The 17151-nt window shown below is 45.2% G+C and overlaps 1 protein-coding gene across 7 annotated transcripts in view; it reads right to left on the reverse strand.

Annotated features, from left to right (window-relative positions):
• Positions 1-17151, reverse strand: part of KLHL29 (kelch like family member 29) — a 409537-nt gene that overhangs the window by 25278 nt on the left and 367108 nt on the right. For all 7 annotated transcript variants that reach the window (XM_075497845.1, XM_075497842.1, XM_075497840.1 and 4 more), the window contains 3 exons: positions 12146-12344; positions 9347-9529; positions 6402-6582 (listed from right to left, as the gene is read on the reverse strand). In XM_075497845.1, coding sequence (XP_075353960.1) covers positions 6402-6582; positions 9347-9529; positions 12146-12344 — 563 coding nt within the window. The remainder of the gene's footprint in view (positions 1-6401; positions 6583-9346; positions 9530-12145; positions 12345-17151) is intronic.

A 17151-nucleotide genomic window follows, 5' to 3' on the forward strand; every position in this document is an offset into this window, starting at 1 on the left:
GGGGCAGCTTAAAAAAACCACTCTTGTCTTGAGGGTCATTTGGTTTAAAAAATCAGTGAACCATAAAGCAGGTGGAAGCCAGTCCTTGTTCACCTAACACAGGCATCTAATGTGGGTTTTACATCGGCTGCACAGTGAAGCAATCCTCTTAAGTAAGTGCCTAACTTACGCCTAGGGCTGAAGAAGAGAAGTTAGTGCCTTCAAGACTTCCTGATACCTGTCCATCAAGTCCCTCCATCCCCCAGGAATTTATTCCTCTGGTTCATTCCCTCCTTGCCAAACTGTAGACCTGATTTCTAGTCTCTGTTTTGCTTCAGCTCTCACCCACCAGAAAGCAAGGGTTGGTTTTTTTTTTTTTTTCTGTTGGATTATAAAGCTGTCTGCTATCAAATCTCTCTCTTTCACGTATGGACTTGCAGAAAATAATGAAGTCACCTCTTCACCTTCTATGGGATAAACTAAGTAGTCTAAGCTCCTTAAGTCTCTGCAAGGCAAGCTTCCATCATTTTGGTCTATCTCAAGTCAGCTCTTACTGTGTTCACCCAAGGATTTGCACCAGATTAACTAAATTGGTTTAAAAATGAATAAAGTTGAATCCTTGTAACCTTCCAGGACAGGAACTAATGACACCTGCTTTACCTCTCCACCCTAGGGCCTTTCCATCTGCCGCATCATCTCCAGCGTTGCCATCACTCCACCGCCACTAGTGCTAGTGGGGCTCCTTGGCTGCCTTTAACACCGGCTCTGCTCAAGGGCCAGCAGGGAGGGAACTGATTTAAAGAATAATCACTTTGATCTCTTTCCATTAGTCAAGCTTTGCATTTGATTCCCCTGTTTGAAGCCATAGATGGAGACTTAATGGGAGCCGGCTTCGAGCCAAGCAAAGGTTTTTCTTCCCTTTCCTCCACTGCTCCCTCCAGTCCCGGTGCGTCCATGCCTGTCCTTGGCTACGGGCCTACCAAGCCCATTCAATTTACTGAACTTGAAACTTCAAGGACATCTCGTTTCACATGACTGACGCCTGGTTTTGCAGTCCTGGCATGCTACGGACTCACGTGTGGTTTTACACGGATGCCCTTGCACCCAGAGCAGGCCCTGCAACCCCACCGTCCATGGCCCTGCCGTGCTCCGGACACCAGGCTTCCCATGTGTGCAGGACGTGCGTGTCCTCGCCTGTCACTTCATGTGCACTGAGCACCGTCGTCTCGGTGCAGTCGCTATCCTCTGGTTTATGTATTATTTATATACCCATGATACAGCCAATGATCTGAGCCCAGCAGAAAACACAGCCCAGGCTTGAAGAGAGCACAGCATAACCTTGCTAGTTTTCACAACTCTCCACTCTTAGGATTTAATCTGTGGGCCTGATCCTCCTCCTGTTTCACTCATTTCGTTCAATGCCTCCTTTCTTGTTCTTTCCCTACCACCTCAGTATGAACAGCAGAAACCCCTTCATTTCAAGCTGTGCCGTTTGCTTCTCTGCCTTCTTGACTTTTGATATCTTCAGTACCTGAAAACGGTATTTTTTTTTCTCCTCAGTCTCTTAATTTCCCTTCTTCTACATTAAACAGCCTTATGACTGTCTTCATTTATTCACATTATAAAATCTTTACATCACGGTCAGTCGCTTACAGACATGCACCCTCCAGTTTCTTATACATTATTTAATTCTGTTTGCAGGAAAGCTGCTATTTAATATAAAACTGTACAGTGTCATATTGATCTTCTCTTCAGATGATTCACATGTTGTTTAAAATCACATTAATGGATTACTATTTTTTGCCTTTTTTATTTTCTTCTGACTGTTCTGAGAAGCTTAAGAAACTATCCTCGGACAAGGCTATATATTTAATTTTCTTAAGACATCAATAAAACAGTAGGTTCTGAAGCAGTTTCTAAAGCTTATAAAGCTTATTCTTTACATTGAATTTTTTAGACTGTCTTCCAAGTGCACACTGCCAGCTGAAGTAATCTCCCAATTTTAGACAACCCTATTGTAAAAGTGCTGTCAGGTCAAGGGGATTCATCTTCTTCTGTCCTTCAAACAGATAATAACCACAAAGCACCCACATTTCCACACTTTTAGTCACATACATTGTCTTGTCAGCATACGCAGTCTTCTTGGCTCTCAAATTGCATATATTAGAAGGCCCATCCATTATCTAAAAACCTAGTTCATGGATCCACTTCATTTCGCCGCCTCCCAACTCAACTCATATCTCAGAAGAAGACAGAAAGTGTAATACCCTCTCGCCTAACACCTAATGACTCACTCCCTGTCACACAGAAACTTGCCAGAGGGGCTTGATGGAGAACTGTAGTCGTGCCGTTATTTCCCTAAACACTCATTCCAAAAACATAACTCTCCCTGAACATATACCCATGTACAGCCACAAAAATGGACTTATAACTCAGACCCTCTGGCACATGCATATTGTTTTAAGATGAGTAACGAATGACTTCTACTCCTCTGTTTGTGATAGTCCCGTAATACTATCCATCGAGCCAGAATTTTTACTGCCTTTTTACAGCCAAATGGCAGCTAAAGGGTAAAAAAATCTCAGCCCTATTGAAGCTGATGGGAAAACACCCACTGATTTAAGTGGCACCAGAACTTCTGGTTGAGGCTGCACCCTTCCGCATCAGTGACACAACTGAAAACAAGGAGAGAGGAGCACAGGAGCTGATGCCATAAATCATTAGGAGTCTGGTGGTCCATACTTGCTTTAATGCTTTATAATGGTGCAGCAGATGTATTAGGTGCAGTCAGGTGGTGGCATGTATAGCTAAAATGGTCTGACATCTGTTTCTAAAAACCAAAATGCAATAAAACTGTCCTTGTAAGATTTTAACCATTTAGGATGAAATATTCCAAGAATTCCAGGAAAAACAGGTGGAGAACAAGAAGGAAACTGGGAGAAAATGTTATTTTCTCCATCTTCAAAGACCCTCTGTGGTGACACCCTGCAGTCTCCATGCTCTGGGGCTGCTAACTGGTGAGGTCAGGGTAGGTCACTTTGGACCAGAGATGTGCCCTCCACCACACCAGCGCAATGCATCGAAACCTGGCCAAAGCTGGGCATGGTCATGCTTGAGCTAACTGAGCAAGCAGAAAGCAAAATGTGGTTGGGAAAGATAAGCTGCATGTGCACAAAGGGAGGTGGTAGGTGGCCCAGCGAGGGAGGGTGTCCAGTGCGTTGTCCTTCACACTGGTGGCACAGCCCAGGACCACATCGTGCATCAGGCCTGGATGAGCCCCCGTACCTCCATCTGGGTGGGTTAACAGGGCTATAATCTCAGATGCCTCCTTTGGGGTGAAAACCAAACCAAAACCCAAGAGCACATGACCCTGAAATTCAACACTGAGGGGAACAATGTTAACCTCAGAGGTAAATGTGATTTTTGGCGTCACCTGACTTGGAGCATATGATCGTGTCACCTTATTATTTTAATATAGTCCTTTTGTAAGACCTGCTGGAATGACAGAGAGGTTTCCACCCTGCTGCGAGGTGGTATCTCAGTGTCCCATCCAAAGCAACACAATATTTGATGAGGAATGCGCAGGCCACACAGAAATACCGTGGGAGAAGGCAAAATCAAGAAGTGAGCATTAACAACGCTTACAGCCGCAGACAAATGAGCAATTAAAGTGGCTTTACTCTGTATTTTAATAGGTTTTTTTTAAAAGTTGCAACCCAAATTCAGAAAGCCTCAGTGCTTGCAAAAGTAGGTACAGTGACTGAAATTCCTGAACACTTGCACAAATTAGCTGCCTGGTCCAAATGGGAAATGCTTTTGTCGGAAAAGGCCTGACTTTGCTCCGTACAGCTATGAGGGTCAGCTTTTTCTCACCTGCATTTCTAACAGCAGACCCTGAAACATCCTTTCCAAAACGCACGGCTTCAGCCATGCCGTGCTTTGCTTTTGCCATCCTCACTGTCATTTTAATACAAAGAATAAAAAAGGAAACATCCCCAAACCGCTCTCATTTCTTGGCGTAACCCAAATGTTGCACTTTTTCCATGGCTGCATCTCACAAGTCACTTTATGGACAATAGCAGATTAATTATAACCACGCATTAAGCAAATTCCCGTGACAAGACATCCTTACTGTGGTCGAGACAGAGCGCACTGAAATGATAGGGAGGAAATCTGCTCCTTTCCCCCCATAAAAGTCTCTTGGTGGGCTTGTTACAACTGCAAACCAGCACGGCGGCTCTCAGAGCCCCGCGGGGTACGCCGAGGGCCTGAGCGTGACTTTGCAGGCTGTAACGTCACTTGTGACAACGGCTTGGGTGACTGAGATGAGAAGGAAGGAGAGGGGGAGACTTTGCTTGATTTGGGGTTCATTCAACTGACTGATGTTTTGGATGCTTTGTTAAAGAGAGACCATGGGAATCAGAGCAGAGAAAGAAATGAGACTCTGGGAAAAACTGAAAGAGATCATGCAATCAGTGACATCTATCAAGACACCTATCTGCAATAGCATTATTTTGATGTTCCTCTTTATTGAGAGGTGGAATGCAAGTCTGCATCTCTTTCCTGGGCTTGCTCCCTCCCACGTTCACAAAAACATTGCTGTTTGTTAGTTAAAAATTTACCGACTTAAATTACAGGACAAATACCTTCAGAAATCAGAAAAAAAATCTGCATAAAACGGTGAGATTTTCTTCAAAGCAAGTCTCAAGGGCAGTGCCCACCTTAAGCTCAGAGTGAGGAGGGAAGCAACGCTCACGTGTTGCGTTCACTGCTATTACTTATCATTCATTCTTCGCTGCCTGCGTTTCCCTGACTTGCTGAGAGCATCTTCACCAACGTCAGTTCTTCAGCCTGTGCCTGGGCTGGGAGGGAAGGCTACCTGCACACCTTGTCCCACAGCACACGTCCTTTCCTTTTGTCACATCCTTGTCTCCTGGGCAAAATAGTGCCAAATTTGGGAACACAGAGGAACACAAAACTCTATGTGACCGGTGATCACTCAGCACCAGATCAGACCTCCCTGGCCATGCAAACATTCCCCAAACTGGTCTGTCCCATGCACCGAACTAGGCAGAAATCGTCTGGGGAAAAAAACAGGGATCACACGATTAAAGATTGTACCAAAAAGTAGATCTGCAGAAGGAAACTTTATTTTCGGCATCTCCTAATTTCCTGTGTGTTTGACTTTGAAACATTATTTAAACTTTTAATACAGGTTTTGGTATTCAGTATGTACGGCATCTACTTAAATGAAAAAATAAACATGCCCTGCGTAAATGGAACATAAATGTTGCAGCACCAAAATCCAGAAATAATAGATTGAAAGCATCTTTAATCCTAACCTTTTGAAAAATGGTCTTTTTTTTTTTTTCCAAATCTTTCTTAATGACCTATCCCTTTTTTGGCTTGCCTGTTAAGGCAACTTTTACTGGGAATTGCCTGCTTCAAAATGTTGCTGAAGAAGTATTCAAATTCAGCACTTAAAACTGACAAAAAGGAAAAAACCTCCTATTTTTGGTTGCCAGATTCACTAAGGAAAAACATTTCACAAAAATGTATCATTAATCTATTGTCACAACACATTCTTAAGTGTTTGGGTAAGGCTAGGGCTGTATTGATCCTTTTGGAATGGAATATTCTTATCTACTGCATTTCTATTTTTTAATGAAAACATGGATACGCATATAAAATTTATGGGTTTATCGAATCTTATGGTTGACATGAAATTAGTTGGTTTTGGAATTCTACTTTGTGAAATGTTTCTTTTGTGCTTTTGTTCTTTCCGGTTTTCTTTAAGTTCCACATGAGAAAAGGAAAATTTTTATATCTGGAGCCTTCTTGAAAAGAGAAATTTCCATTCTCTCCCATCTCTGTTCAGCCCCTCTTGGCCAGGAATTCAAAACTGTTTCCATTTATTGGTTGTTTTACTCGCAGCTTGGCAGGTCCCAGCCCCAGGCCAAGAGCACCAGAGGGAGGGTCTTCCTCCCAGGCAGGTCAAGGCTGAGGTGCTTTACCAGGAGAGCGCCTGTGAGAAACTTATGTTGCTGTTGCTCTTTTGGGTTTTAAAAAAAATTGTTGTCTGTAAAGACTTTCATTGGTACTAAATTGAAAGGAAGTTTATTAGTTCGTTGCATAATCTGTGTAAAGTGTCCAAAGAACCTTAATTCCTCTCTTCCCTCCCCCGAGCAAACCGACAAACAAACTGGCAGCTTTCGTCTTTGGTTTTGAAACAATGCTTTCCACTGAAGCTTTAAAAAGAAATCTAACCCTGCATGGTTTCCTCCTTTCTTAGCTGTTATAAAAGCTTATTTTAACACATACAGCCCATTTGATGTGTCCTTTAAAAGGGAAATGGTCCTTTAGCATAGCATGAAGAAAAAGCTCCAGCAAACAGCATGGTTTTGGTTTGTTTTTTTTTTTACCTTTCCACATGGTCAACGTTGCCTGCCACACCGACCCCTCCAATGGTATAAATTTTCCCATCGTACACCAGACTGTTATGTCGACACCTTGGGACTGTCATGCGGGACACGAGGTTCCAGTTATCGAGCAAGGACATGTAACACCAGACATCAGCAAGCGTGACACCCGACTCCATGCCGCCTGGCACCGACGTGCGGGTGAGGGAAAGAAAAGGGAAGAATTACGTGAGATCCTGGAATGGCAGCAGCTTTGCACACAGCAATCAAAGCCAGTTACAAAGTGAAAACTCTTCAAATGACATTTGACTAATTAAAATAAATCACCCTCAATACTGAGCATCTGTTCCAATGATGCATATCTGTGTCATTTATTCACGCGCCCCAAAGGCTGTATTTTTTTAACAAGATGACATGAAGAAATCAAGATGTCAGACTACGAGGGACATGTACATAAGGGGATAGACCCTTTTCAGTGTTCATAAATAACTTCCACTCTATTAAATTACTGCAACACTTGCAAGAAAGGTGTCAGGAGGCAGAGCCTATCTTGGCTTGCGAGACACAGGCCAGTCTGAAATCTAAAATGCTTAATACAGTGATGGATTGAAGCAACATATACATGGGCAGAATAAAGTCAATACTTGCACTGTAGGCTTAATGTCTACTTTTCAGGGACAAATTTCTTATTTATTTTCATTTGCTCATAAAGGAAAGAACCAGCTATACCACTCCTGTAAAACAGTTCAAGATGCTCCAGTGAAATATTTATATTGGTCATTTTTTAACTTCTGACTGAAGCTTCCAAGGTAGCCACTTAGGGGGTGTCTTACTATCCCCATTTTGAAGCATAAAGAGGTGAAGTGATTTATTTGAGACCACACTAGGAGTCAGTGGACGAGCCAGGAAAAGAAACTAGACTCAGTTCTGTGGTTTAATGAGAAAACCAGGCTTCCTCCTTGGTATTTTGCTCTCCAAACCTATGCTATGCAGTGTGGGGTCCAGTACTTGGAGCTTGCAGGAGTTCATTCCCACTTCTGTTGGTTCCTCTCCCCTCGTTCCTGTGTCTTGTAAGTTTGAGCAAAGCAAAATATCCACCGACACTCAGCTAGGTTTCCAGCCATAAGGGACTTCCAGCTCTCCTACTGTAGCCACCAAATACCATCAGCTCATCCAGATTCAAGGGTAAGAGCTGAAATAAGCTTTGAATTTAGGATTCAACAGCTTTTGTTAGCAGATATGGCACAGCCTAAAATGGCTCTACATACTGGAAAGTACCTCAGCTAAGAATAACTAAAAGTCAACATCCCACAAAAGCCTCCATAGAAGGCTTTCGCTCCAGCAGCAAAACGACCATGGGCAAAAAAACCGTCAAGAAATAATTTCCAATCAATCCTTAGGGCCTCTATGCAGTATTAATGGAATTTAGCACCACAGGCAGCAATTTACTGTGGCAAATGCAGTGAGGGAACTCGCCAAGGGAAAGGCAACAGCTGTAACCCCTTCCTGGTACTGCCTGGTGCATCTGCGCTCCCAGCTACGCCCTGGAATCGCACACAGCCGCCCCTCCCTGCCCAGGCTCCTCTTTCTGTCATCAAACCTCCACTCGGCTGCCATCAGAGCACCCTTGCATGGCCTGGTGGGAATTGCTTTTCCCCCTCCAGCCAAGCAGAGGTACCACCAGGCTGCAAAAAACCAGACACCGTGATGCTACGGGCGCAGTGCAGACAGCTACTTTGGGAGTTAAAGCCTTTTAAGGAGCGTGGTCTCAGTTTCATTGCAACTAAGAAGATTATAGGGCTAGTGACTACTGTCAAAAGAGAGGGCTCAACAACAACTAGAAAACATGAATGCTCCTGTAAGCAAATACTGTAAGTGTAGGTCACATATTCAGCAGTTCAGCCTGTCTGTCTCAAATTCCATAACCCACCATTTAGACTCAACTACAGCCAGTATTTTAAATTGTGTTTCTATGGCAGTGAAACCTCTTTGCATGCTTGATGGTTGTCAGACCTATTTTCTTCATGTTGCAACTGCAAAATATTGTGTTGACTGCTTTGAGAGAACATTAATGCCGCAGAGAAATGGAGAATGATAAAAGCAGGGAAATCCCTCTCTCCCAACCTCCCTCCCACTTGTCTTGTTTTTTTTTTTCCCCAGGAGCAGCTGGGTAAAACTCCTGCATGTGCTACGTTGTACGGAGGAAACTTTTCTCTCAGCCCAGTAAATCTGGGGGATGAATGAATTGAGAGCAGCCCTGCAGAGAAGGACTTGGGGGTACTGGTGGACGAAAAATTGGACATGAGCTGGCAATGTGAGCTCGCAGCCCAGAAAGCCAACCGTATCCTGGGCTGCCTCAAAAGAAGTGTGGCCAGCAGGTCGAGGGAGGGGATTCTGCCCCTCTGCTCCGCTCTGGTGAGACCCCACCTGCAGTGCTGCGTCCAGCTCTGGAGTCCTCAGCACAGGAAAGACGTGGACCTCTTGGAGCGGGTCCAGAGGAGGCCACAAAAATGATCAGAGGAGTGGAATACATTTCATGCGAGGACAGGCTGAGAGAGTTGTTGTTCAGCCTGGAGAAGAGAAGGCTCCAGGGAGACCTTATTGTGGCCTTTCAATAAACAAAGGGGTCTTGTAAGAAAGACGGAGAGAGACTTTTTAGCAGAGCCTGTAGGGACAGGACAAGGGGCAACAGTTTTAAAAGGAAAGAGGGTAGCTTTAGACTGGACATAATTCTTTACGAATAGGGTGGTGAGACACTGGAACAGGTTGCCCAGAGAAGCTGTGGATACCCCATCATTGGAAGTGTTCAAGGTCAGGTTGGATGGGGCTTTGAGCAACCTGGTCTAGTGGAAGATGTCCCTGTCCATGGCAGGGGCTTGGACTAGATGATCTTTGAAGGTGCCTTCCAACCCAAACCATTCTGTGATTCTGTGAAATCTGATGCTTACCTGAGAGATAGATGTTGTCCCCAGCGCTGACCACGCTGAAAAACTCTCGATCATAGAAAGGCAGGCTGGCCAACGGGTACCACTTGTTGTTTTGAGGATTTAAGCAAGTGACTGCTGTTAAAGCACGTTGATTCATGCCAATCATCTGACGACCTCCAACTAAGACTATTACCTCGGCTACACCTAGGATTCACGTAAGAAAAAATATTATAAAGAAGTGACATCTCTCAACCAGGCAGGAGCCTATCAAAAAATACTCAGCAGTCAGGGTAATTTTAATGTATCGTATATAAATCTGTTTTAGACTGTGCAATCAAACCAGGAAGGGTGAGAAAAAAGGGTGTGTGTGTGTGGGAGAGCAGTGGGTGAGGAACGACACTATGAACACGCTTGGGAGAACTTGGGAGGGAGCATGCCATCTGGGCAAAACTTGAAGGGGAAAGAAATAAAAAGGCCTTTCCATGTAAAGGCCATGTCCATTGACTTCAGCAGTCTTTGCGTGAGACCTGCATGTAGCAAATTCCTGTTCCACTGAAGAAAATGGGAATTTTGTCAAGGATTGTGATGGCTTTGGAGCTTGGCCATTATCCAGGGAAACTATGTTTGGACTTTAACTTGAAGAAGGTGTTCTCACACTAAAAGCTAATGTCTGGAGGAGATTTAGGCTACGGTTATGGTTCTTCATCATGATTTTCTCTCTGCATATACGCTATGAACAGATCATTTTCTAGTGGGTTTTTTTTCTGCTTTTCCCAGACAAAGCAGGTTTTCCAGATGTAGATAGCCCCTGCCCTAATATGGTTCTTAACTGAGATTTATCTGTGCTTGAACAGCGGGCCCAAGCCCCTAACACGCAGAGTGTACAGCAAGCCATATTCTCTGTTCGTGCAAACGGACAAAACTTTTGCAATCTGCATCTTAGAGTTTTTATTCCCATTTTACAGCCACAGCTGAGTCAAATCTGATCTGAGTGTTACTCCAGACTCATCTCCGCAGTGATGGGTTGCAGTTTAACTCTGGGACGTTTTCTGGCTCCAACCCCAAGAGTCAAATGCTGGGGATAGTTTGGATTTAGCATTTAGCAGAAGCGTTAAAAATGTTTCTGCAGCAATTGTAAGCCCCAGTGCAACTCGTTGCCAGGAGAGGTAGGGTCAGAAGCAGGACCACGAGGCCACAAGCTGGAAGGAATCGCTATTTCAGGAGCTGTGCTCGCGGCTGGACCCGTTGCTGTGATGTGTTACGGTGCCCAGCCTAGACACAAGCGTGCGCAGGTGGGGGGGTCAGAAGCGCAGAAGTGAGACTGCCAGCAAGAGAGATTAGGAGCTGCAGCAGAGAGAAATGCGTTTTCAGAGTAATGGATTATCGTCATTCTTCATTAGCTTTTTCAAAAAATGTATTTGTGTCATTCGAGCAAGGTTACTCTCTTAAAAGTTATTAAGTTAAAGTGCTGTACAGTTTTAAATAAATATTTCTCAGTAACAAGAGACCATTATTTTTGTGCCACACCAGAAAATCTAATCACCTGTGCAAGACATAACTTGATTACAATCAATGACCTCGGGAGCGCATGTGACATGCTGCAGCGAGTCCACAAAGGGTGTTTAGAGATCCTTTGTGCCTACATGAATGCCGTTGATATGCAAAATAACATGATTCTATATAATTAGACTCTGACCTAAAAAACTATAATCACCCTCTCGTACCCCGAGAGAATCACTTTTCCCTCATCAACAAGCTTCTGGAAATGGTTCATATTACACCTACAATTTTATATACATAAAATAAGCACTTTTCAAAAATCCCTTCAAACATCACACCGTTAGTCGTCTTCAATGAAAGACTTTTTAGGGTAGATTGTTATTGAAAGTCCTCTACACTTCATCCTTCTGAAAGGTGCCTTGATGAGGCAGTCTCCAGAAGCTGCAAATGCTGTGGTTTGATATGCCATCTCCGTGCCACATTAGCGTTAGTGGCAGCGACAGAAAGTTTTGCCTGGCTTTGTGATTGTACTTACGGGAGGCAGAAGTACAGGCAGCACGTTAAAACAATTCACCTGTTTCATCCGACTCCTTGGATGCAGTGTTCCTACATGATATTTGTACCGCTCTCTGTTCAACAAATATTTAGGGTATTTCTCACACTACCATGAGATGGGCTCTGCTGGTGAGTTGGGCACTTGGGGTTTTTTCATGTATTTTTCCAAAAAGGAAAATGCATGTGTTCCTCAGGTGAGAAACTTCTTGAAGCGGCACGGCTCTCCATAGCTGCTGGGTTTTTAAAAGGGAATATATCATGTGTGATCCATTGGTTTTGGAGGCCACAAACAGCCTGAACTGGTAGTGTAAAGACTCGCTGTATGATAGTGGGCTGCAAAAGTGAAGCTGTTTTATGAATATTAATCAGCTGCTCCCTGCAAGAGGCTGAATGGCAAAAAGCAAATGTTATTTTTCACCTATTTTTGCAGCTCGAGAAACTGAGGCATGGAGGGCAAGGGGCTCACTTTCAGGACAATGGGGGAATGTCATGGTCTCTGCCCAAACTAGTAATTCTTAAAAATTAGGCTCCTTAAAATCTAGTTTCAGAAACGTACATCTCCACACCCATGTCTGACCACTGGGAGAAGCTCCTGAACACTCGAGCAAAGCAGAAAAGGAAAACTGAGCTTGAAATATCACCAGGCTCTGAGAAGCAGCCAAGGGAAGGAGCTGAGGTCCGTGCCCCATCCCAGGGCATGTCCTGGCCATGCCCAGGAACCGCCGGACCAGGGAGCTGGTGTCTTTGAAGGAAGTTTTGCTTTACCTGCAGAGAGCCGGGGCCGGGTCCTCGGCGTCTGCATCTCTTGTCGGGCGTGTGGCAGCATGTGATAACGTTTGGCTTCGTTCACTAGATCCCGGCAAGCCTCCGAAGACTTTATCAACTCCTCGTTGTCAACAACATTTAGCAGATAGCTGGGATGGATGAAGGGGAGGCGCACCACGGCCAGCAGCTCTGCGGCATACTGTGGGGGGGGAAATAACAACACACTGCAGCCTTCGTGCTGGAGTTCAGCCGCTCGGCATCTCCGCCTCCTTCCCTGCAAACCGTCCCGTCACCCAGCCTGGAAAGACACTCGCCATGGATGCTGCATACAAGCCCTGTCTAGCGATCCGGTGGGACAGAGACAACGCAGCCCTCAGTGCTTCCCAACCCAGGCTGGTTTTGGTCCCAGGAGACTGAAAATAATCTTCAAAAGGTGGCAACTCTTGTTATATAGCACTGTATGGAGGGACTTTTGGAAAAAAAGCTCACTCTGAACTCAGGCTGAATATAACACCTTGTGCACTGGAGACACGGAGTAAGCTTTCGAGTTTTCTGAATTAACCTTGAAATGTGAGTGTGGTTGTTGAACTGTAAAAAAAACCCCAAGCAAGCCTTTTCTGGCACTATAAATGTGAAACAAAAGCCAGTAAATAGGGTGGATTTCAACAACGGCTGTGGCAGAGACTGAACAGTATCAGCCAATTTGCTAAAAATCTTTTAATTAATAGGGTTTATTTGTTGGTGAAACAAATCATGTACTTCTAGATTTTGGGAAGTCAGACTCCAGAGGGTGCTATACAAATACTGACAGTAAGTTTCATCTTCTAAATAAATACATTAAACCTCGGAGGGCAAAGGACATCTGAGCAAATGAAGCTGTCTGTCACTGAACATGGCTTAAAGGAGAACAAAACCCCAAGAGAGAAAACTGCAATCGAACAACCAAGAGTCCATCCCCAGATTATTCTTTTTATATATAATTGGTTATATCACAACACAGCACAAGAGTACAGTGAAAAGCAGAGTAATAGGAAAATGCGGTTCTTGAGAAGAAATGCACACAAACAGGATGCAAACTAAGGGTGCACAGCAAGAAAAGATAATCATCTGCTGTAATAAATATTCATATAGCGGCAGCATCCAAAGATCCCAACTGGGACTGAGGCCAGGATGCAAATAAATATTCCTGAGGTCCGTGCAACTGGTCCTGAGAAACGCTGGGTGCCAGCAGCATCTGCTGGCCTGCAGATGCCTCCGGTCTTCCAGAAGCTACTTGGCTCTTGCTTTCTTTTCCAGCAGCATGCTTGTCCCTGCAGCATGCAAGAGCCAAGTCACAGCAGGAGCAGGGATGGGAATGGGGCAGGGGCACAGCGAGATGGGAGGGCTGGCCAGGCAGGTGAGGATGCAGTGACACCCGGGACTGCTTCCAGGGCTTCCCCTTTCCCCACCCAAATTGAACAAGCAGGCTTCAGTTGGGAGGAAAAGCGAGGATTTCTCCTCGCAGCAGGAATTCGCACCGCTTTCCTGCCGGAGAGCCACATCAGCCTGGTGCAAGCTCTGTCAAAGCGAGGATGTAACTACCCGTGGGGAGCTGAGCCCCACGGGTGTCTGCGGGGCCACGGCAGCAGCGCGACCACCAGGGTCTCAGGCTGATTCCCAGCCCCCTGCTCACCAGCCCTCCTCGACAGGGGCTGGCAATTTTAGGCATAGCCTGAAAAGCTGAGGTCTGGCCACCTTGCAGTTGTTTGGGGATAAAAAAGTTGTTTGGGTGATGCAAAAGGGACAGAAAAATGACAGTTCTCCTCATCTGAAAAAAAACCCCCATGTGAGCAGCGAGTCCGTGGCTCCTCGCTATTACCTCCGGCGTGGCACAGGGCCGAGCAGGGCTTGAGATCACTTCGTCAGCCTCCAAACCAGAAAAGAAGGCACTCTTCTCTTTTCCCTTGCTGAAATCCATTTCTAAGGTGCCGTCTAGGAGGTAAAACGGCTGCTCCCCTTCCCTGGAGTCACAAATGTCAGGCACTTGGCTGCAGATATCTTAATGTCATTAAACGGTACCTTGTAGGAGAGGGAGCAGTGGACATATGGCAGTGGGTGGCAAAGCTCTGATTTCAGGAAGTGCTTTTTTTAAAAAGGTTGGGGGCGTTTAACCTTACACAGGAGCCAAGATGAAACGTGGCATCGGGACACGGGAACAACGCGGATAGTTGGTATACCGGGGATGAGCCAGACAGCCCCCGGGGGGGAGGTTAATCTCCACTACAGGCTGCTCAGGAAGCAGAACGAGTCACTAAAGGGCAGTTTAAATAAAGTTGTAAAATACATGGAGTCTATAGCGGAGCCAGCACCTTCCCTTGGTGTGGTGGGACATGCCAGAGCTGCCCCTGATGCTCCCGAGGCAGGTCTGCACTGGAAGCATCCGTACTGTGAACCAAGGCAAAACACAGGTACAAACAGTTGGGCCACTAAATTAGGACATGGGGTTCAACAGGCACCAGGATGTTCCAAAGTCGAGTGTGAATTCGCATTGGGAAGAGAGCTCCCCTCTGGCAGGGACGGACAATTCCCACGGGCCCAGCAGAGCGACTGCCTCCATCTCCCACCTTTCCCAGAATAAACAGGGCAGCGCCGCTGTCTGAGCACAGCGAGCTCTCCCTCTCGCTCGCCCACCTTGCTTTAATTAGATAAGTGAGAAAATGTGATTCTGTTTCTCTCCTGGATTTCCCCCCCCTTCTCTCCTCTTTTATCTGAGCTCGTGGCTTATTTTGAAGGGGAATAGTAATTAGAACATGTTGCTCCCTTTCATCAGCTTGAAAGTTAATGTCACATATCAAAACCGATGTCACTTTTCACTCTTATTCTTCCTTTTGCTCAAACAGCTAAAAAAAGCCGGCTCTGTGTGTGTGTGTGCGTGCACAACTGCACGCAGTCGCGACTCAGGCTCGCCGCTGATGGCATTAAGGGTACATATAATGGCAGTGTTTTTCACCAAGGGATTTGAAGAGTACGCACCATCGCAGTGTCTCTAGAAGACAGGAGAGGCTTTTATAAACCAATGGCTTTTCGCACCAGCTCTTTTAAGCACTATAGTCAAGGGTGAATTTCATTTAGCCTCGCTGATTTAAGAATATTCAAGTGATTTAGGCAATCAGCAGCCTTTTTCTTTTGGGTTCTCCCTTATGAAGGCTTCCTAGCTCCGTTAGCTGTGATTGTACTAAATATCCTGTTACTATTATCCTTTTCATTTAAGACTGGAATAAGCACCGTAAAGCATTTCAACCTCCTTACCATACCATCTGTTATTTGCTCTCCAGTCTCTCTTGTCTTTCCATTGTTCCTTATACAGCTATGAAATATCTACTGCGCCTACTGATGTTACCATTTTTTATTAAAACAGCAGAATACCTGTGCAGGGCACACTGCCAAATTCAGCAGACAACAACCTCGGGTCCCTGGAGTTGCGGTTTGCGCCTGTAACTCCGAGGATATTTTCTTCTCGCTACTCGGCTGTGGGCGCTGGCTGGACAAGTAGAAATATTTCTCAGGTCTTTGCTGGGAATCACTTATGACTACTCTACAACCTGCATCACATGCCAGGATGAAGCAGAGAATATTAATGCCCCTTCTGGCCTAAAATTAGGAGTTATCAACTCATAAACATGGGAGACCATGCCTCAGCTCCTTGAAAATGGGCACCATTATGCAAAAAACTGACAAATATATTGTTTAAAATGCTAGGGAAGTTTTTGAACACCGTCAGGACTGGTTTTTCAGGTGACGTGAACCTCCCCTTGGATGAAGGGAGCTGCTCGGGTTTTGCACCAGCAGAGGATCTAGTCCATAACCTCCTTGCTGAGCGGTGATGCTGCCGGATACCCCCGCGGTGCCGTGCACAGCCAGGGTGATTCTGTGGGAGCCAGGGCACCGCTGCCACCCGAGCAAAGGCTTTTTGGACAGTCACTGGGGACACAGTAAAGTAGCGACTTTTGAGAGATGCTGTCTGGCCTGCTTCAAGGGACCTATTTCACTGAAACCGATTTCAGTGGCTGAACTGAAAGCAGGGTCTTCAACCAGCCTGCAATCACGAGTGTGTTTCATAAAAAAAGGGAAAGAAAAATCTTAGGAGATCTTATCTTTTCTTAATTACCTAAACATTTTGGGGAAGAGATTCAGCTCTAAATTCAGAGACCTAAATAGGTACACGCAAGCAAGTATTTACTTGTCAGCTAGACATGTGTAAACTCATGTTATAATTAATAGAGATTTAGTCAACACACTTAACACAGTCCCCAGAGCAATCTGAACTGAGAGGATGCATCACGCACCAGGGGAGGCAGAGAATATCAATGTCCCCTTCTGGCCTAAAACTGTGAGCCATCAGCTCCTGGGAAAAGGAGCGTGTTCCTCAGACCATGCCTCAGACCATGCCACGTTGAGCTGTCTACAACCAGATGTCAACCCAAACTGGAGGGTGATTAATTCTCCCCTCTGGTGGGAATTTTGGTGTCCATTTGCCATGGGTGGCATGCTCGGAAGGTTGTGATCACGCTACGAGAAAGCCTAAACGTTATCGTTGGGTCAGCGTTGACTCAGAGGAATATATGATCAACACGATCTGCTATACCTTGAAGCTGACCCTTTCAAGCCTTTCCCTAATAGTCCGTGCATACTTAAGTTACTCCCATCTCGGTAGGCAGGCCAGAGCTTGAGCAAACTAGGTTACAAAACAGTCGAATGTGGTTTTTTTGTTCCTGGCTGGTAGTTTGAGTGAGGACATTTACTTTGTTAAACTTTTTGTGACATTTCTTCTCCTACTAATTATATCAGTATTATGAACACTTGCTTGCAAGTGGGCTTTGTTCTGGTATCTTCTAAGTCTCAGTAACAAAACCCTCTTCAGTATCACATTAAAAATAATCTTTTTATTCTCAAATCTCTAATCCAATAAAATCCTCACAGGTATTCTCCACAAGGACTCTCAGTGTGCTCCTGCATAGACTTGGGCT

Source organism: Mycteria americana, chromosome 3, assembly GCF_035582795.1.
Source record: "Mycteria americana isolate JAX WOST 10 ecotype Jacksonville Zoo and Gardens chromosome 3, USCA_MyAme_1.0, whole genome shotgun sequence".
Taxonomy (NCBI): Eukaryota; Metazoa; Chordata; class Aves; order Ciconiiformes; family Ciconiidae; genus Mycteria; species Mycteria americana.